The 20,809-nt window shown below is 44.1% G+C and overlaps 1 protein-coding gene across 4 annotated transcripts; it reads left to right on the forward strand.

Annotated features, from left to right (window-relative positions):
• The first annotated feature begins 7,511 nt into the window (after positions 1-7,511).
• LOC119843526 (trichoplein keratin filament binding) lies at positions 7,512-19,898 on the forward strand. 4 transcript variants are annotated; one of them, XM_043498228.1, is made up of 13 exons: positions 7,512-7,733; positions 7,908-8,095; positions 8,383-8,593; positions 9,431-9,487; positions 10,566-10,634; positions 13,074-13,247; positions 14,274-14,386; positions 14,716-14,782; positions 15,100-15,272; positions 17,141-17,222; positions 17,499-17,684; positions 18,053-18,196; positions 19,162-19,898. In XM_043498228.1, exons 2-13 carry the CDS (start codon positions 7,908-7,910, stop codon positions 19,192-19,194), a joined length of 1,497 nt encoding a protein of 498 aa, XP_043354163.1. In that variant the 5' UTR covers positions 7,512-7,733; the 3' UTR covers positions 19,195-19,898. The 4 variants fall into 4 exon arrangements, with proteins under 4 accessions (XP_043354163.1, XP_043354166.1, XP_043354164.1 ...); XM_043498231.1 differs by lacking the exon at positions 10,566-10,634 and having other exon boundaries at positions 7,655-7,733; XM_043498229.1 differs by lacking the exon at positions 7,512-7,733 and having other exon boundaries at positions 7,861-8,095; positions 17,141-17,198.
• The last annotated feature ends 911 nt before the right edge of the window (positions 19,899-20,809 follow it).

Here is a 20,809-nt window from a genome sequence, read left to right on the forward strand (position 1 = left end):
CCCTATTCTGTTCATTCTCTCTGAAGCATCTGGCATTAGCCACTGTCAGAAGACAAAGGATGTCGGGCTAGATGGACCATTGGTCTGACCCAATGTGGCTGTTCTTATGATAATTTGCCTGGTACTGAAGTTAGGAATACCAGCCTGTAATTGCCCGAATCATCTCTGGAGCCTTCTTTTAAAATCTACATGAAATCAGCTATCCTTCCAGTCATCTGGTACAGAGGCTGATTTAAGTGATCGGTTACATTTACACACCACAGTTAGTAGTTTTGCAATTTCATATTTGAATTCCTTCAGAACTCCTGGGTGAACACCAAAGCCAGTGCTAGGCATAAGGAGAGACAGCAATTGCTTAGGGCTCCGAGCAGCTCAAGGGGCCCCCCATTCACTTTTTAGTATAAGAATTTGCCTAGTATCGACTCCAGTGAACACCATCTGGTCCTGGTGACTTATTACTGTTTGGCTGATCCATTTGTTCCCAATCCTCCTATATGGACACCTCAGTATGGGACAGTTGCTCAGATTTGTCACTGAAAAAGAATGGCTCAGGTGTGGGAAATGCCCTCACATCCTCCGCAATGAAGATAAATGCAAATAATTCATTTAGCTTGTGTGCAACAACTTTGTCTTCTTTGAGTGCTCCTTTAGCACCCTGATGGTCCCGTGATCCCACTGATTGTTTGGCAGGCTTCCTGCTTCTCCTCTACTTAAAAATAATTTTGCTGTTAGTTTTTGCGTCTTTTACTAATTGCTCTTCAAATTCTCTTTCTGGCCTGACTAATTATACTTTCTCACTTGACCTGCCAGAGTTTATGCTCCTTTCTGTTTTCCTTGGTAAGGTCTGACTTGCAATTTTTAAAGGAAGTCTTTTTGTCTCTAATCAACTCTTTTACTTTGTTGTTTAGCCATGGTGGCATTTTTTGCTGTTTTTTTTTTATTTGGGGTATACATATAATTTGAGCCTCTATTATGGTGTTTTACTGCCAGAGCTCAGTACACCCCACCTTAGTGCCATCCACAGACCCCAGTGCGCCCTGCCATGCTAGTGCCAGACACAGCCCCTGGCATGCACCAGTATGCTAGTGCCAACCAGAGCACCAGGCATGTCCCACTATGCTAGTGGCAGCAGTGCCTGACACTCCCCAGCCAAGCAGAATCACAAAGACCAGCACGCCCCACTGCAGAGGTGCCCAGTATGTCCCATGGACCATAAGAACCATAAAAACGGCCATACTGGGTCAGACCAAAGGTCTATCTAGCCCAGTATCCTGGTTTCCAGTGGCCAGTGCCAGGTGCCCCAAAGGAAATGAACAGAACAGATCATCATCAAGTGATCCATCCCCAGTCGCCCATTCCCAGCTTCTGGCAAAAAGAGGCTAGGGACACCATCCCTGCCCATCCTGGCTAATAGCCATTGATGGAGGTAGCACTAGTGATGCATGATGTGCCCCAGGGACCAAACCGACACTCAGCATTATCCCCAGAAGGCAGCTTGCTAGCCAAGTCATCCTTCTGGAATTAATGCCATCCAGCACGAAAGGCCTACATGCCTGTTGGCTGAGCTGAGTTCATGGCAGCCAGCACCAATGGCTTTCAAAGGTAGGTTTGCAGGCCAGAGCTGTGAGAACTGGGACTGGTCCATGTGTTCTGCAGAGGTTATCCTGACAACCTGAATTCCAGTATATTTCATTAAGGTTGAACCTTTTATCTGTTTTCCCCTCCCAAAATGTTTCTTTCAGTTGCTTTTAAATCCTGCATTATATGCCAAGAGCCCTGTGCTGGGTCATTAACCTGATCATTATAACATCCCATTCTGGCTCAGGAGCAAAATATATTTCACTGCTTGCTTGGCTAAAGGTCAACCTGGCAGGGACAAATGTATCTCGAGGCCTTTTTGTGCCAGGAACTACCGTGTGTAGCTTAAGTCAGAACTTTGTGCCCTTTGGTGCCTGTCCACGTTGCAGTCTCACATTGTGCTGGCTTTCCCCATTTGTGAAAATATCTGCCAATTACAGCTCTACTTCACCGGGTAGAGCCACATGAGACAGAAGTGTGCTGGAGCATCTGCACTGAACGCAATTCAGAAATGTATTTGTATATGATTTTCTCAATGATAGCATCTATAAATCAAACTTTAATCCTAGCAACACATGCTGGTAAAACTGACTGATTGTCCAGCCTCTTTATTTATACTTCATTGGCCCTGCTCCAGAGGTTCCTTTCTCAGGCCTTAATGAGGTATTCTAATCTACTTTGTCATTAAATATTTAATATAGCTAAATTTTTTATATAGACCAGATGGTTTAATTGGCACATAACTTATTGTCCCTGTTAGATCAGGCTTAAAAAACTTGACATGCAGACGGTGAATTTTAAGCACTTCCTCAAAAGGGAGGAAAAAGATTCAAACCAAAATCCTGCACACAGAGTGCTTTTTCCATTCAAAGTCCATGTGCGGTGCTTTTTTTCTGGGCAAAGAGAGTGCTTTCCCTAAATTCACACTGTGGTCCATGGCATTTCTGAAACAAAATACATCCATGGGGAAATGGAACTCTGGGAAGAGAAGACAAGATGGAAATGTAGTAAATTATAGTAACTAACATTAATCCCATTAAGCGTGGCAGGCCCCAGCGTAGAGATAGGAATTGTTAGTGACAGAAGCCTGAATCAGATTATCTATTACTGCAGTATCCTTGAGAAGCAACTTGCTGAATAATACATCTTCACTAATTTGTCTCAAAGGCACACTTCCATAAGAAGTCCTGTACGTAATTAAATAAATAAAAATTGTGTTAATGCAATGTTAAGGTAGCACAATTAAAGTCAGAAGTGCAGAAGTAGAGACTCCAACACTCCATTATCTTGTCATCTCCTCTGTTTTACATTTATATTATATATTTTATGGTATGCATAGTAAGATATCAAACGGGACATTTAACCGACAAAACAAGAGCAAAACATTGTATATGTGCATCACAAGCAGGTTAATGTTGCTGTTGGAATCTGAATTTTTGCATTTTCTGAGTCTTTTGTGATTTTAACTTTGCAGCACTAATAGTAAATTGGTACAATAATTTGCATTTAATTTTCTAGGTTTTAGAAAAAGAATAAATGTCTTAAGTTGACATAAGTGCTTATGTCAACTCAAATGCTGAAGAGGATAACTTTAAACTGCCTTAAATATTTACAGCATAATAAATACTTAAAGTGCTTGAACGCTTTACAAGGGGGTAAGGTTTAAAGGCACAGTAAATAGTTGAGGTAGCAACAAGTGCCTAAAACAACTCAAATCCTACAGATCACTGAACCTGTTCAACCATTTTATTTGTGGCTGCATAATTGTTCAAACTGCTAGTAACACACATATACAAGTGTGCACTTATGAAAGAGCTTAAGCTTATTTAGGACCCAATCCTGCCAAGTGCTGGACACCCTCATCACACACAGTGGTAACCTCAGCACCTCATAGGATCAGGCTCTTCATTTGTAAGATTGTGAGGGCAGGGACCATGGGTGAAATCCTGGCTCTATTGAAGTCAATAGCAAAACTTCCATTTATGTCAATAGAGTTAGGATTTCACCCCTTTTCTCAATTTATAACATGTCATGTAGACTTTGAGCACTGTATAAATAATTTATATTAATAGCTGCTTTAAGCCTCCAGACTGACCGGTGTCTATTGACATGCAATTAAAGCACAGGGTGATCAGGTACATACTTAACAAACCTCAAAAATGTTTTGTGCTCAGTTGTATAAAGAGAATGTATTTTGCAAGCTGTAAATGCTAGCCCTGGATATACCTGGCTTTCTATGTCTGTACTTTTTTACCTCCTTTTTAGAATGTTGCCTATTGTTATTTGTCTTTTTTAAAATGCCGCATTTTGTTCGAAATTTAACAACAACAAAAGCTCTTTGAGCAGAAAACAATCATAGAAATATCCAGGTCAGCAGGCATTTTTCAGTAAATAATGAGCATGTGAAAACAGGGGATTACATTGTTAAGCAACTTTCACTCTAGCATGTGTGACTGTGTGCCCACTAGTTGAATTGTGTTTGAGTGGAATCTTTCTCCGATAGACCCAGTCGCCTCCTCTGTCTTGATGAAATCAGAGGTGGCATAGCTCAGTTTTTGTGAAATGACAATGGAAGCAATTCTGATGTCACAGGTATTCAGAGTTCATGATTTGTATGCGATATTTAGCTAAATGTGAGTTATTCGCCTACAATCCACAAGCACTTGTATTTGTTAGTTGCACAACCTCTGTCTTCTTTACAACTTCTAGCTGAAGAACTTGGACCTGTCAGCAAGAGGGAGTGTGAACAGATGATAAACTGGGAGTAAAAGGTATTTGGAATATGATTCACTTGGAATAGTTTGTTCTGTGTCCTTGGGGTTTGTTGACTTCTGTTTGCAAGTCTATGGTCCTTTCTTGGGTATGAGTTCTCTGTCCTCTCTGAGAATTTATATCAGCCAGGTCAAAAGTTCATGTAGTTCAGTTTTGCCATACTCAAGTCATGAAGGTTCCCTTCTTGCTGATTATTCCTATATCTGAGTGGTATTTTATAGCTAGAACCTGCTGCAGGATTATTTAAGAAAGATTTGTAGTAATAATATAAATTAAAAGCACCTAATTTAGGGGAGTTCTGTAGTTTACTGGCCAGGCCAGTAGGCAAATGAGTGAGTGTAAATTATTAATATTACTTGAGTGACTTAAATTTCTGGTGTCCCACAACCAGAGATGAGAAATCCGACTTTTAAAAATGCATCCAATTTGCAATCTTACCTCCATTAGGTTTATAACCTTGCTTGGCAATGTCAGGAAAACCTGCCAACCCGTTGGAAAATGTGACTAGAACAGTCTCTCCAGCCTTTGTAGAGATGCAGAAGCTTAGAAACCTGCGACCACATCGTGCTATCTAAAGATAGGGCAGTGCATCTAATTTGCCCCCCTCCATAACAGTGATACCCTTACCTGAGCTCTTATTAAGTGACTAATAACGATGATCAGCCTATGTATGTTCTTGCACCAAATGCAGAATTCAACAAGAGATAGGATTATTAGAGGGAGTGTCAAGAGATTGTTGATTTGAATCCGTGGGATTTCTTCAGGTTCATACAGACACCAGATGATTTGGGACTAGCTTGTTGAGAACACCAGGTTGCGCTCCCTTTCATCTTTGTGAGTTCACCCCCACTACAACACTGCCTGCACCTATAGCAAATGCTATTGTCAACAACTTGTTGCTTATTCACTGTAACTTTTAAACCAGGTCTAAAAGAAATTATATTCCTCACCCTCCAGTGCAAGTAACATTTCTATGTATAACAATAACAGAGCATTTCCAAAACCCAGCACCAGCTCAAAGCTAAGAGCAAAACCCCGTTCAGTTAGATTCATCCCAGTGGTACTGCCAGACATATCATAGGTATCTCCTTGACTGCCGGTCAGATCTCTGGTCTTAATGGTCAGCGTGTGGATGTTTTGTAATGCTTTGCTCATCATGCAGCCTGCTTCCCAAAGGTTAACACACAGACAGCAACGTTCGTTTTGCATACTGGCTCATCTCTGAAACCCATCTATTCTGCACACAGGACATTGAAGGCAATTCAGCCATTTCAATATTCTGCTAAAGAAATTGTTTCAGTAAGGTCAGACTCAAGAGAGCGTGATTTACTAACTGTCACATTGAGTGCAAGGCTGTAACGTAGGTGCCTAAAATGTTCACATGTATTTTTTGATCTTAGAAGGAGACATCTCAAGTCAATTCAGAGCCAAAAAACTAGGTATTTATAAAACCAAGGATTTATAATGCCTAATAGCAACGTTTTTTTTTTTTAAATTCAATTGAAATGGTGTTCTGTTTGTCACTAAACCTTCCCCTGCAGCGTTTGCAACCTCAATTATATCACCTGAGGCTACTTCATGACAATCAGAGAATGTCGTATTTACTAATGCACTCACAGTGCAGTAGAGAAGGCCCACCACAATGTATTAAATTACTGCAGTAGCCCTCAGGTCAGTTTGTGTCTGCTGCTCAGGCTACTGGAAACATCTTGTTTGTCTTGGGTCTGCTCAGAGGCATAACCTGTGTCTTTGCAGAGTCATCCCTCCCAGTACTACTATTATATCATTTCATTCACATTGTAACTCCCATCCCATCCTCATCACAAGTAAAACTGACTGGAAGTCCATCTTCTGGGTCATTCTGCCTGGAATGATAAAAGCAAACAAATGGCATAATTGGTGAAAAATACATTAGCTTATTAACATTCTTCCGGTGTGAACAATACTGGTGTTATTAGCAGCACAGGCAAATTTAAATGCATAATTTTAAATTCAAGATTGACCCTTTAAAATGCAGGTGTCTGCCCATGGAATCAATTCTACCTCACCTCTCCTTTTCTCTCTTCATCTTTGCATTCTCCTACTACTCAGATACCTCCGGAACACTCTCCCTATCCCAGTGGAAAAATGTATGTATTCACTGAATGCATCCGATGAAGTGAGCTGTAGCTCATGAAAGCTTATGCTCAAATAAATTTGTTAGTCTCTGAGGTGCCACAAGTCCTCCTTTTCTAGTGACAGGTTAGTGAGTCCTTCGCGTTCCTGGGAATCTCTGGCAGGGCTTGATAAACAATAAAGGGCCAGATTTCCAAATGTGTTCGTTGTTCAAAATGAAAATACGTGCAGGGTGACATGACTGCAGGTGCAAATGGTCCGCATGCACATGCAAATAGCGCACCTATGTGCATGTAAGTGTGAGCATCAAAGGGGTGTGAGTGGGAATGTGTGCGTGCAAATGTGTGTGAGCACAAAGGGTGGGAGGGGGAATGTGTGTGTGCAAACACGTGTGAGCACAAAGGGGCGTGAGTGGGAAAGTGTGTGTGCAAATGCATGTGAGCACAAAGGGGTGTGAGTGGGAATGTGTGCGTGCAAAAGCGTGTGAGCACAAAGAGTGGGAGGGGGAATGTGTGCATGCAAACGCATGTGAGCACAAAGGGGCGTGAGTGGGAATGTTTGCATGCAAAAGCGTGTGAGCACAAAGAGTGGGAGGGGGAATGTGTGCATGCAAACGTGTGTGAGCACAAAGGGGTGTGAGTGGGAATGTGTGCGTGCAAACACGTGTGAGCACAAAGAGTGGGGGGGCATGTGTGAATGCAAATGCATGTGAGCACAAAGAGTGGGAGGGGGCATGTGTGCGTGCAAACGTGTGTGAGCACAAAGGGGTGTGAGAGGAAAAGTGTGCAAGAAAATGCATGTGAGCACAAAGAGTGGGGGGGAATGTATGCGTGCAAACACGTGTGAGCACAAAGGGGCATGAGTGGGAAAGTGTGTGAGAAAATGCGTGTGAGCACAAAGAGTGGGAGGGGGAATGTGTGCGTGCAAAGGTGTGTGAGCACAAAGGGGTGTGAGTGGGAATGTGTGCGTGCAAAGGCGTGTGAGCACAAAGAGTGGGAGGGGGCATGTGTGCGTTCACACACTGGGGGGAGGAAGTTTGCACGGGCCGGCTGCGGAAAGTGCCCGCGCGCACAGGAGGGGGCGGGGCCGGGGCCGGGGCCGGGGGCGGGGCCAGGCCGAGCGGGTCGGTCTCGCCTGGTTGCGCGCTGAGGGCCAGCGTGTCCCTCGAAGGCGCCCGTCGCCCCGCCCGGAAGCGTTGCCATGGTGCTGCGCGGCGGAGGCCGGACGTGCTGAAGCCGTTACCGTTTCCCCGGCGGGCGCCGCTCGCGGTGAGCCCCCCCCCCCCCCCACAGCCGGTGGCTGCCTCTCGCCCGGGGCGGGTTCCCCGGGGGCTGGCCCCTGCCTGGCGCTGGGCTCCCCGGGGGTTGCGGGGCCGGGCCGGGCCGGGCCGGGCCTGTAGGGCTTCGGCGGGGGCGCTGCGCGGCGGTGAGTCCCCAGTGCAGATGGCCTTGCCCGCGCTGCCCGCCGGGCCCCGCCGCAGCAGAGCCCTGGAGAAGCAGATCGTGCGGCAGCGGGAGCAGGAGGCCCGCTGGCGGCAGCAGTGGGAGCGGAACAGCCGCTATTTCCAGCAGTCCGGGCTCTGCAGCGCCCAGCACGGCCAGTGGAGCTCGCGCCGGTGCTATCAGCGGAGGTAAGAACCCGGGGCCGCTGGGGCTCCCCCGCGCCGGGCCGGCTCGTGTTCCGGGCCTCGGGGCCCCGCCGCCCCGCTTGGCACCGGGGCGGAGCGGCCTGTGCGCCTGTCTTGCGTGGGAGGCAGCGGACACGGGCGGGTCCAGCTTTGTCCCTAGTCTGGTAAGCTGAGAAGGGGTTCGGAGCAGCAAGGGGTCTGTGTCATGAGACGGCCCCGTGTTTTGCAGGCGATCTTGCTCTGGGCTAGCATGATGCTTAATCCTCCCTTCCCTTGCGTGTCTTCGGTAGCATGAATGCATACCACGGCGAGACGATGAAAGAGGGGAAAAAAATCAGCTTGGAGCAGAGACGAGAGCAACTTAGGAAACTTTTGTACCAGGAGCGAGAATTGCTAGCAGCAGAACTCGGGGAGCTGAGGCTGAACAAGGAGTCGGATCTGAGCAAGATCCGAGAGAGAAGTGGAGACTTGAAATCTGCCAAAGAAGAGCGCCGGAAAAAGGTAGCTTGTGAGAAGCGGGCGGGGGGCGGGGGGTGGGCTGAGCTGGGGTGCCCTTCTGTCCCTCTCACACCTGGGGCTAAGGGTAAGTCTCTCTTTGATTTAAAACTTGGTTAGAGAAATAAATGTCCCCTGTGTCTGCGTCCTGCAGGAAAGGGAACTCGTGATGTCTAAATACCTGTTTTGGGCTTGGTTAACAGAGTGTCAAACAACATGAGAGGAAGAACTAGTCTTGACTTCTTGCTGTTGAAGGTTCCACAGCACTTTCTGTAAGAGCTGGGTGCTATCTCTGAGATCCTGACTATTACACTCAACCTAGTTAATATTGCTGCAGCAGTTTTAACTGGAGAAGTCATTCTTCACTTTCCCTCCTGTTGCTACTTCCAGGGGTGGCTGCCAAACTGAACCATGAATTGGCTGCATGTCACTGGTGGGTGAGTCAATCCTTAAATAGACAGTTTGCAAAGCATTTGGAGAGCCTTCTGGAGGAGAGATGCCATATAATTCTATCCAGTAATATGTCTGTCTAAAAATTTTGGGGTTTAGAATTGGAGGATTGAGCCTCCAATTGGCTCAATCTTATTGGAAGATTAATCCTTAATAAGAGTAATTTCCCCTCCCCCCCCATATAATTACAATAGTATATGTTCCTGACATGCTGATGGGATGGCCAATCCCTTTGATTTAGTAACATTCCAAAGATGTATTCACTAGCTGTCTGGAGGGATTGTCTGTATTTCCCAACCCTGATCATACTTAACTGATGTTTTGGGAGATGTTAATATTTATTAACATTTTGATCTACTCTGATGTGGTCTGACTCTCATGTTTTGTTGATAGGTTGCTGAAGAGCTGCTGTATGAACACTGGAAGAAGAACAATACCAAACTCCGAGAGGTGATAATTACTGGGATCGCTTCACTAATGTTCTGTGTGTACTAAATCAGGTTTTAGATTTTTAAAAATTAAGTAACAGATGTCAAGCCAAGAAAAATGGTTCAACTACTTAAGAGTTCTGTATCATCACTCCAGAGACATGTGTTCTTCCAAATAATCAGAAAACTCTTTATTCCATTACTGACTCTGCAGACCCTCAAATGCAATCACTAAAGTAGAAGCACCTCCTTGTTAGGTAAGGTTGGTGCCAATGCAAGAAACTAGACAGACAGCAAGATTCTCAGATACTCGGCTTTGCCTTGTACTATAGGCTTAGCGAATACAGTTTTCAAAAGCATCTAAGTCCCTTTAGAAGTCAATGGGACTGAACTTCCTAAGGGACTTAGATGCTGTTGAAAATTGTATTCTGTACCACTAAAGTGCTTTCTTAGCCTTTGTTCTGCTGGCCTTCCACTCTGCCTGCTTATTGCTATAGTCTTTAACATTTGTGATTATTCCCAACTAGTCCTGTGATTGGAATTGCTACATGAGTCCTAGGGCTAGCAGGGGCTGAGGAATGCTGTACCAATTGCATGTTCAGACCTTGGCAGAAAGAACATCCCACTGCTGGCTGTAAAACATGTCACAACCGCTGCTATAAAGGCTCACTTCTGGGGTGGTGGGCAAATTTGCTGGAAGGAATTCTGCTGCTCAGTGTTCCATGCTGCAATCTGATCCTTAGCAGTGGCTTAGGTAGCGGTGTATCAGTAGGCTCCACAGACCCCCATCTAACCTCCTTGGCCAAAGAGGTTCACGAGCATCTCAACTGAGATAGGTGGTCATTTAGTCTCCTCTTCTGAAGGCTGAGAATCTCCCCGTCACAGCCAAGCTTAGGGGATTCTGCTGCTACACTGTTGGCTACCCCAGAACAGACAGTTGTCTTGGAATGCAATGCTTACTAGTTAGTTATTTCTCCCTTCTGCAGACCTATGATAATCCACATCATAGTTTCTTAGAGCCTGTTTCATATGACATGGTACAGAATGGGAGACCGGACTGCACAACTTGATTTTATGATTATCTCTGTTCTCTTCTTCAGATTGAGTCAGAGCTCCACAAGAAACATGTGATAGACGTTTGGGGTGATCAGCTAACAGAAAAGAAGCAGGTATGCTAGGATTGCTCTAAGTCAGGGTTTCTAATTACATTCATTGTTTCATTGCACCATGACCCCCGTCTGACAACAAAAATTACTGTGAGACCACAGGAGGGGGGCCTGTAGCCTGAGCCCCGCCACCCAGGGCTCAGGCTTTGGCTGCAGGCGGTGGGGCTCGGGCTCTGAGCCCCAGCAAGTCTAATGCCAGCCCTGATGACCCCATTAGAACGGAGTTGCAACCCACTTTGGGGTCCTGACCCATAGTTTGAGAACCACCACTCCTGGTACCTCTTAGCTGTGGAAAGAGTGCTGAAATGTAAGAGCAGATACTTTTTTGGGTTTTTTGGGGTGGGGAGAGGAATGCTCATTTTATCTGACTTCTTCCCCTACCCCACCCCCGCAGAAACCTTCTTTCTGTAGAGACTTGGAAGCCTTCCACTTCCTGTGCATAGATATTAGTGTTGTCAGAGGTGGAAGGGACTACCAAATACTTTCTTCTACTCAGTTGTGAGTGAATGTATAGTGGTGCCTCACTGTTTCCCATGAAGATGGGATCTTGCAATTTAATTCTGCCTCATCTTCTCTCTCAGGCAAGTATATAAATCTCCTTTTTTGGCTTTATTTCTGGTTTGTTTGCTTGATAATATAAAACCAGTGGCATTGCTTAGTAGACTAAATAAATTGCATGATTTGTTGTGGCACCAAGGGCACTGTTCCAATCTAAGAGACCTAAATGCAGTACCCATGTGAGCACATCTTCAAGAACTTGTTCCTACACCACAAACTAAACTTTGGCAAACTTAGCAGTTTCAGATACCAAAATAAGCGAGGTCTTATTTAACTCTTTGGTTAGTTTGAAGGCAGCCTGCAGCAGATAGCTATGTTGGCAGTGAAAGTACAGATTGTCAAGCTTCCTGGAGTGGCTCGCAGACATGAGTGCCAACTTCAGGGCAGACTGTTACAGCAAATTTGGAATTTGTGCCATTGTTTGTATGTTCTATAATTAGATTTCACCAACCAAGTATCAAGTGTGAACTCCTCAGGGGCTATAACAGCCTTAACATGGAGTCACAGGCGGTCCCTTTGGGCACTCTGGTTTATCTGGGCACTGTGATAGATGGACCCTTACACCAAAAAAATCACAATAATATTCAGGTTACTCCCTGTCACCCCAGGTCATTTGTACCTTAGGTTTCTCACCAAAGACAATGCTTGTAGCCAGTCCTATTATAAACTAACTAAAGTTTTACTAACTAAGAAAAGGAAATAAGAGTTATTAGGTTAAAGTAGGTAAACATACACACACAAATGAGTTATAATCTTAGGTTCCAAAAAGTAATAAACCGTGCTGTAATGTGTAGGTTCTATATGTCCTTTAGGGCTTACCCAGCTAAACAGCGGGGGATCTCTTGCTTGTGCTCTGAAGGTTTGCCTTCTCCCTGAAGTCCAACCAGCATAGCGATAACACATTCTTCTTGATGCGGATTTTTATTCCCATCCCCCAAAGTTCAACAACTGTTGCATGTCTCCTCTCGATGGGTGTGGGGGGAGCAATCAACAAAGTCTTTCGTCCACTGATGTCCAGTGGTTTGTCTGGCATCAATGGGTCTTTTGTTGGGCAGAGGACACCTCTTTCAGTATATTGGTATTTCACACTTGTTAATGCTTCTCTTCAGATTGTGGGGGTTTACAGTTGTAGAGCAAACACTTTTGTAGTTACAGAGCACACACTTAAAGATGACCTTCTAACATGGGGTACCGACATAAGCTGAATACAGCGGACCCTCACTAGAGCACGCATCGCTATAGTGCGGATTCGCATATAGCGCAGTTGTGACGATGGATCCCAAATTTAAATATTTAAATTGGGATCCATGCTAATGCTGCCCCCGCTATAAGACGGTCCCTGCATGGATCCTGAATCCCGCGTTCTAGCGAGCGTCTGGTGTACATGCAGCATCCTACAAGCATTTCATAAAGTCTAAACACATTCTTATAACTCTGATGTCTGTATTAACAATAGTAACATGCAGGTGAGCCAGGCTGGTTTCCAGCTATGTATTTGTCAGTGTTCAGTGAAGCCTAGGGGCCTTAGCTTGACCACGACCCCCGTGACCAGATGCTGGTCTGTCAGCATCACACAGATATAAACATTATTTCAAATAAGGAGGGCTCCATTTCAGCATTGTCTCTTTGATCCCGTTAGAGGTGCATAAGGCTTTGAACTAATTTAAAATAATGTGGAGTACCTTCATTTCCAGTTGGAATCCAGTGGTCACTGGGTGCTCTGCATGTTTGAAAATCAGGCTTCTTTTACTGAAGTGACTGATAACCCAGGCTTTTAAAATGTTAGAATATTTGTATATATAGAACACCCTATTAGTTGAAATACATGTGATTTGGTATTGAATTACAGTTATTACATTAAATATTTTGTTTGGGCTCAATCAGCGAGAAGCAACTGAAAGAGAAGAAAAAAGACGGTATGAAAATGAATATGAAATTGCCCGAAGGGAAGCACTGGAAAGACTGAAACAAGAGGAAGAAAGGAGGCAGCTGGAAGAGAAGAAACGAGCTGAGGTGTTATTGCAACAAATGGAAGAACTGAAGTTCCGGGAGATGCAGGTAACTATTTAGTTTCCCCTCATCTGAAGCAGAGTGCACTTGATAGTCTCCAGTCCAGGTGGGAGATACCAGAGCAGTGAGTTGGTTCTGAACCCACAGTAATGGAATCATAGAAGGGAGAGGTCAGGCCAGTCTTATGATTCTGGCTGAATCTGTTTCTCAGTACTGAGGTGAAGCAGCAGGGTCAGTCGTTCTAACTGGATGTGACGTGGCTTCTGCTAGCAATGGCTCCTTACTTTCTACCTGCGTGTTGGTACTTTTCTGTGAGATTTAGCCGTGGGCCTTCATGTGTTCCTCCCTAAGTATTTGAGCACCCCAATTTCATTTGTTGCCTCAGAGAAAGGAGGGTTGTTTTAGGAACCTCACCAAGCATGGTAGCTTGCAGCCTGAAGGCTTTTTTCCAACAGGAGTTCCTAGTTATGTCTCCAAAATTCTAACACATTAAGGCAAGAGTGAAATTAGTGTGGGATATTTACCATACCCCCCCCAAAAAAACTGCTTGAAAAGGAGTCTAGTTCTTTTTAGAACTCATCCCACTGCTGGCAGTAAAACATGTCACAACCACAGGTACAGAGGTTCAATTCTGAGGTGGGGTGCCAGCCTCCTGCTGGAAGGAATTTGTCTCAAAATGTTTCATGCTGCCAATACCTGAGAACACTTCCAGATTCGGGAGGATTTTATCTTCTTCCCTTCTCCTTATTTCCCACTGGAACCCTCAGAATCAGGCTTTATGGCTACTGCTCTCTGTCAGCGAGAACCAACCAGTTATTGAAGCAGCTTCTGACTCAATGGGCATGGTTGTTATATTGGAAAGTACATCCTGAAGAACGTACCCTGTTCTGATGGTAGTGCTGGATAAAGAGAATTGCAGATGTTACTCCAGTACTGATGGGAAAATGAAAGATTGTGCTGTGTAACTGGTTCTCTGTGCTGCTTTTGCCCTTCTGCAACAGCTATAAAGAATCTGAGCATGGATGGGAAAGCTGGAGGCTGTAGCTCCCTGAAATGCTATTCCTTTTATAACAGGCAACAAAACTGAAGAAAGAGCAAGAGCATTTACTAAAACAGCAATGGGAGCTAGAGGAGCTGGAAGAAGAGAGGAAGCAAATGGAAGCATGCAGGAAGAAGCTGGAGCTTGGGTATGATATGGTATAGTTGAGTGCTGTGGGTGCTGGGAGAAAGCCATTCCTATGTCCATGGTAGTACTTACTGTATGTGGAGATATTGTCAGTGTTACTGTGGGCTGTATATGTTAATTTACTTAATATTGTAGATCTGGAAAATCCAGAGCAGTGGATGGGCTAGCGCTTTAAATAGACATAGTGCAATTTTTTTTCTAACGCAGTAAGAACCGTTTCCCCTACCAATGCTTATAGATGGTACAAGTCATGGTTCGCTTTTCTGAATGTTGCTAAATAAGAACATGGGACTTTGGAGCTAGTCTGGTTTTGTATCCTCTTTTTCCTAGTCGCTTTTTGAGACATCAGTATAATGCCCAACTAAAGAGACGTGCACAGCAGATACAACAGGAGCTGGTAAGACAAGACCAGAGATCCCTTAACTGTTCGATGTAGTACACTCTTCTTGCACTATAAACTGCTGCTTCTGCATGTTGAGTACTTTGTTTGCGTATCTCATCTGCCCAGAGCCTTACCAAGCCCCTTCCATCTCCCCCTGGTGGCATTAGGGCAAGAGGAAATTAGAAATGGTGCTGAGGATCTGTTATGAGCTTCCAGTCCATGATCAGTCTTGACATTAGCATGTTTGTGCACATTGAGAACTTACTTGCAGCCTGGTTTGAAAACCTACTCTGTGTGTGTGTGTGTGTGTGTCTTTTCTGGCTTTTCTCTAGGAGATGGACAGGCAAATACTATTAGCCCTTCTAGAGAAGGAAGATGCGGACCAACGCCTCCAGTCTGCTAGACGGGAGCGGGCTGCTGCAGATGCCGCCTGGATGAAACATGTAATTGAGGAGCAGCTCCAGTTAGAAAAGGCACGAGAGGCAGAACTGGAGACCATTTTCAGGTGAGTCTGACAAGCCTCCTGTAGGTTGCTGGAGAGAGTTTAAATGTGATGAATGCTTCCCTTTAAAAACATCCTTTCTTCTAGGTTGGTAGAACTCTGTAAATGTTACTGTGTTGTTACACACAGGTGAGGAAGGGACAACTTGAAGCCATCTTCTTCCTGGCTTCCTAGTTAGTCTTGCAGTTTTAGAAGGAAAGGCTGATTACACAGAGTCCTGTGTAACAGAAGAAGGGGTGATTTTTATGTCCTTTTCTACTTTCTATCTTTTATGTTGAATGGTTTAGCCATCCAGTCACAATGTGGAGGTAACACAAGGATATTAAGGTGAAAGGACACAGTTCTTTTGGCTGAAAAGCATCAAGACCTCTGGTTCCTTCTCCTTGATGGGAGTGATTCCATAATCCATCTTTCTCTTGTTGCAACTAGTACTAAAATTAATAAACAGGGAGCAAGTATTTTTAGAAATAATGGATTGGCAACATTGAACAAGTCTGATCCTTGCCCATCCACATCAGGACTCTAGTCAGACTTTTCTGACAAGAACTTAAAACCAACATTTGATCATCTAGCCAGTGGGCTTTGTGGCCTATGTATGACTTCTAAAGTTGTGTGGTGTTTCCTTTGTTTCTCAAGAGAGATGGAGGTTGAAAGAGAATCCACTGTAACCCCACTGACTTCAAAAAGTTTCCATGGGGTGTGAGTGGGAGTAGAATTTGGCTCAGTGAAAGCTAGAGGAGTCAGTATGATACTTCATGTCCAGACAAGTCAGGCTGCAGAGGGACTTTCTTTGTCGTACATACTGTTACGAAAGAGAAGCTTTGCAAACTAAATTTTCTGGCAGTGCTCTGGTTTCCCATCCCATTCTCATGTCGGAGGCAGGAGCATCTCTGAGCATAAGATTTAGAACAGACAAATTTATTTCATGCAGTTCTCTACATCACATGTGTCATAAATATAAAGGGAAGGGTAACCACCTTTAAAAATCCCTCCTGGCCAGAGGAAAAGCTCTTTCACCTGTAAAGGGTTAAGAAGCTAGGATAACCTCGCTGGCATCTGACCAAAATGATCACTGAGGAGACAAGATACTTTCAAAGCTGGAGGGGGGGAGAAACAAAGGGTCTGGGTCTGTCTGTGTGATGCTTGTGCCGGGGACAGAACAGGAATGGTCTTAGAACTTAATAAGTAATCTAGCTAGATATGCGTTAGATTATGATTTCTTTAAATGGCTGAGAAAATAAGTTGTGCTGAATAGAATGGATATTCCTATCTTCGTGTCTTTTTGTAACTTAAGGTGTTGCCTAGAGGGATTCTCTATGTTTTGAATCTAATTACCCTGTAAGGTATTTACCATCCTTATTTTACAGAGGTGATTCTTTTTACCTTTTCTTCTATTAAAATTCTTCTTGTAAGAAACTGAATGCTTTTTTTCATTGTTCTTAAGATCCAGGGGTTTGGGTCTGTGGTCACCTATGCAAATTGGTGAGGATTTTTATCAAACCTTCCCCAGGAAGGGGGGTGCAAGGTTTTGGTGAGGATTTTTGGGGGGGAAAGACGTTTCCAAACTACTCTTTCCCAATAATAAACCCGGTTAGACGTTTGGTGGTGTCAGCAAAAGTGCAAGGGCAAAAGGTAAAATAGTTTGTACCTTGAGGAAGTTTTAACCTAAGCTGGTAAAAGTAAGCTTAGGAGGTTTTCATGCAGGTCCCCACATCTGTACCCTAGAGTTCAGAGTGGGAAAGGAACCTTGACAACATGTAGACTGGAGAGGCTGCATGGAATAAGGTATTGAAGGCATCTCTGTTCCTGTCTCTTTATTGCAAGCAATAATGCTGGAAATCAACTCTCCGCTCTCTCTCTCTTTCCTTCAGGGAAGAAGCTAAACAAGTGTGGGAAAAAAGAGAAGAAGAATGGGAGAGAGAGAGGAAGGCCAGAGACAGACTGATGAATGAGGTGTGGTGCCCTCTCTACAGCGATTACTTTGCTCTCCTGGTTAAAACAGGGACTTTTATACTGGTCTATAATTTAGATAGAATACATAGTAGAGGCTTAGTAAGGCCTCTGGTTACCTCTGTGCCAGGGGATGGGCTTTTCTGCTGGCCCAGTGTATCTTCTGAGAACTGGCTTAACTGTCTCTATAAAGATCTGCTTAGTTTGGTTTCTGAGTCTGGCCCCTTTCTTTCTATTTACCCTATTTCTTCCCTTCATCCCCCTTCTTACTCCAAACAGGTCCTTGCAGGCAGACTGTGTCAGATCCAAGAGAAGGTGGAGCTAAATCGACATGCCCAGGAGGAATGTGTAAAATACCGGGAACAACTGATTCGAGAGCTTGAGGAGGCAAAAGAGCTGACTCGCCGAGAGAGAGAGGAAGAGGAGGAACTAAAAACAGCTCGCAAACAAGAGCTGGAGTCCCAGGTAGAGCTCCGGTCTTCATCAAACCTGCACCCCAGGTCATTCAGGATGCTGTTAGCTAATCTACTTTGCTTAGCTAGTTTTGCTAGTTTTTAGTGCATGGAAAAATGCTCTTAGATTCCTTAGTGTCAGAACAAGGTTCTCGGTAACTTTCTACTGAAACTTTCCCAATTTTGCTAGCAAAGGTAGAGTACACATGCAAACGGATGTAACTGGTGCTTAGTCCCACCCTGATACTAAAGTATCCAATTAACTAAGATGGATCTGACACTGATTCAAGCCTCTTGAGTCCTGACCTTCCCCCCTTTTGTTTAGTTGGGTCTCTTTACCTCTTTACCTCACTTTAAGGGCATATCTTTAAAAATACACAGCTTACAGAGCGTCACCTCCAAGAGCAGGAAGAGTTACAGCACCAGAAAGAGGAGGAGGAAGCAGCAAGGCTGGCAGAGCAGCACTGTGAGGAGTTAGTGCGGCAAGAGGCCAAGCGCATGACTGAGCGAGGTTATCACAGTAAGGTAAGGAGCAGGATCGTGGGCAGGACCAGATGGAATCATGCACGTTGCCCACTCTAATGTTCCATTCCCAGCTAGTTCATGGTGTTTGACAATGGAGGTCAGCATGCCGCAGGAGATAACCAACAATTGCCTCTGAGCAGTTCCTCTTCATCAGGAAAAGTCAGAGCTGCTCCTGAGGTAGTCAAAGGTTTCACACCTAAAAATGCTCTTGTGTCATTGCTCAGGGGCAGTGATTGCTGGCAGAGTAAGTTCACTGCCTCTCACCCACTGCCATTTCTAATGGGTCTTCCAAATGAAAAGGGATCACTGTCTCAGGAAGGTTCAGATTGCTATGGTATGTCTCAAGTGTTGTCCCTTTCCTGTCTTTTGCGGATAATCATTTTATAAGTCTTTAAAGCAAGATCTTTCATAACTGCCTCAAAGTATATCCTAGTTCTCAATCCATGCAATAGTGTGTGGCTATCACCAGGTGATTCAGTGCTTCAGAGTGCTGCTCCGAACCTCCGCTTCTCTACCCAAGAATCCAAAAAAAAACTACACAAGAAGCAGGATCCTGTTTGTCAAATGCAGCATTCCTGCTGCCAGAATACTAACTGGTTTTGGAAAGTTTCTTACATGCCCAGGAAAAAATAACAACTTGTCCTATGCCAGCTGGCTTCTAATTCTAGATAGGGCAGAGTGGTTTTATTCTTATCCCTTTACCATAGCAGTGATGGAAACCTTTGACACCCTCTCATTGCTTGGCACTCCAGTTCTCTTTGGAGGAGGGACTATCCAAGTAACTGGTGGCTTTTCATGAAGGGTGTTGTCTTGTCCATTAATAAAAGATGGTACTGTCTGCAAAACCAGAACCACCAGCTACAGCTTGGCCACTAAGGGGCCAGCAGCTTGAGTATTACATGCCTGGGAGTTTAATTTTGAATGTAAAATTCTTATGGTACTTCTTGCTATTGACTTTCTTCCAGCCCTATGGTCGTCCAAAAACCGCTTGGATCTGAGAAGGGTTGCCCTTGAGATGTGAGTACCAGTATGAAGGACTCAATGTTGCAGGCTGTTTGTCTGTTAAACAATATCAGGATTTTGTGGAATGTTTCAAAACCAAGAATCAAGGCGCTGTCTTCATGAAATTATCAGGAATAGTCCATGAAGCTGCTGATGTGCGCTCAGTGCAAATGAAGGGTGAAGTTTTCAAAAGCATTCGGCCAAATTCTCCCATTGAAGTAAAGGTCAAATTTCCAATGAATGCAATAGCAACAGAGGTAGGCTAATGGAGCTTGATTTGAAAATGCTATCTTAAGTGGGGAGAGGGCTGTACACCATTCCAGCTGCTTCTAGTGTTTAGAAGCTGTCAAGTGACACGATGTAGCATGTAAGGCAAAGTCAACTGTCCAACTACACTTCACACAGGAAAAACAGCGATGGAAGAGTAAATAGCTGCATGTATTCTTGACTAACGCAACCCTGTTTAATCAATGATATTAAACTACCAACTACTGTTGTTTTATAGCTGAAAGGGTTTCTTTCAGAGTCATGCATCTTCTATTAACCCAAAGTAATGTGTGCTCAGAAATCCCTCCTGTACTTCCTTATCCCCATGCATTGTAAAATGGGGTTTGTGAGAATTGTAGTGCTGCTGTATGTCACTTCTTGACACAAGTTTAATTTAGGCTCTAAAATTTTAAGGATATTTACTTGTCTAAGATTTACTCTATTTGAAGTTTTCACACACCATCTCATTTTCAAAAAGGGATCACTGCACTGGATGTGCTTATGACCAACTGTCTAGTGAACAGTGCAGTACTAGCCTTAACAATGGAAGCCACTAGTTTGAAATTAAACACTCCTAGGTCTCTAAAACTGGGGCTTTTCTTTTAAAAAAAAAAAAAACAAAAAAAACACCCCTAGCTCACTCTTCTTCAGACTAGAAGAATGTGCTAAAGGGAGAAATGATTCATACTCCCCCACCCCCCAATGTACCTTTGTAATGAGGTTCAGATCTCTTAAATGACATTATAGCTAATCTCTGCTGTTTAGAATCAGAGCTTAAGCTTGTACAGGAGTGGGGTGGTGGCTGGTGCTTCAACCTACCTCTTCCTACTAATCTACTCAATAGCACAAGGAGAGGCAGTTAAGTACTCTGCCTTTTGTCACCATATGAAAAAACATATCTACAAACAAAATAGAATGTTAAGTCAGATGCTTTTACCCCACTATTAAGTTAGGGAACAGTGTGAAATCCCTGGTTGGATTGTTTGGTTCTTAGTATTGGTAAGTCCACGGTACATAGAGTTCCAGAAAGCTCAAGTAAAGAGTTGGGTAGAGTTAGTCCACTGAGCCTTGCTGGGCACCTGGAGGTTTCGATCCTCTACTGTAAAAATCTAAATCTTGCCCTTGTGTATTTTTAAAAGGAAAAAACAAAATAGGAACTGCTGCCTAAAATTCATCAAGCTTATCCAGTACTTTCACCCCCCCAGAGTGTCATAGGTTCTTCCCATTTATTTTTTCAAGTACATTTCACTGTAATAGAAGGCAGCAATGTGACAGAGCTCAACTGTTAAAATGTTCATAGCAGTAGTTACTTTAAGTTGGTGCAGCTGTTTCACTTAAAACATT

Source organism: Dermochelys coriacea, chromosome 15 (assembly GCF_009764565.3).
Source record: "Dermochelys coriacea isolate rDerCor1 chromosome 15, rDerCor1.pri.v4, whole genome shotgun sequence".
Classification (NCBI taxonomy): Eukaryota; Metazoa; Chordata; order Testudines; family Dermochelyidae; genus Dermochelys; species Dermochelys coriacea.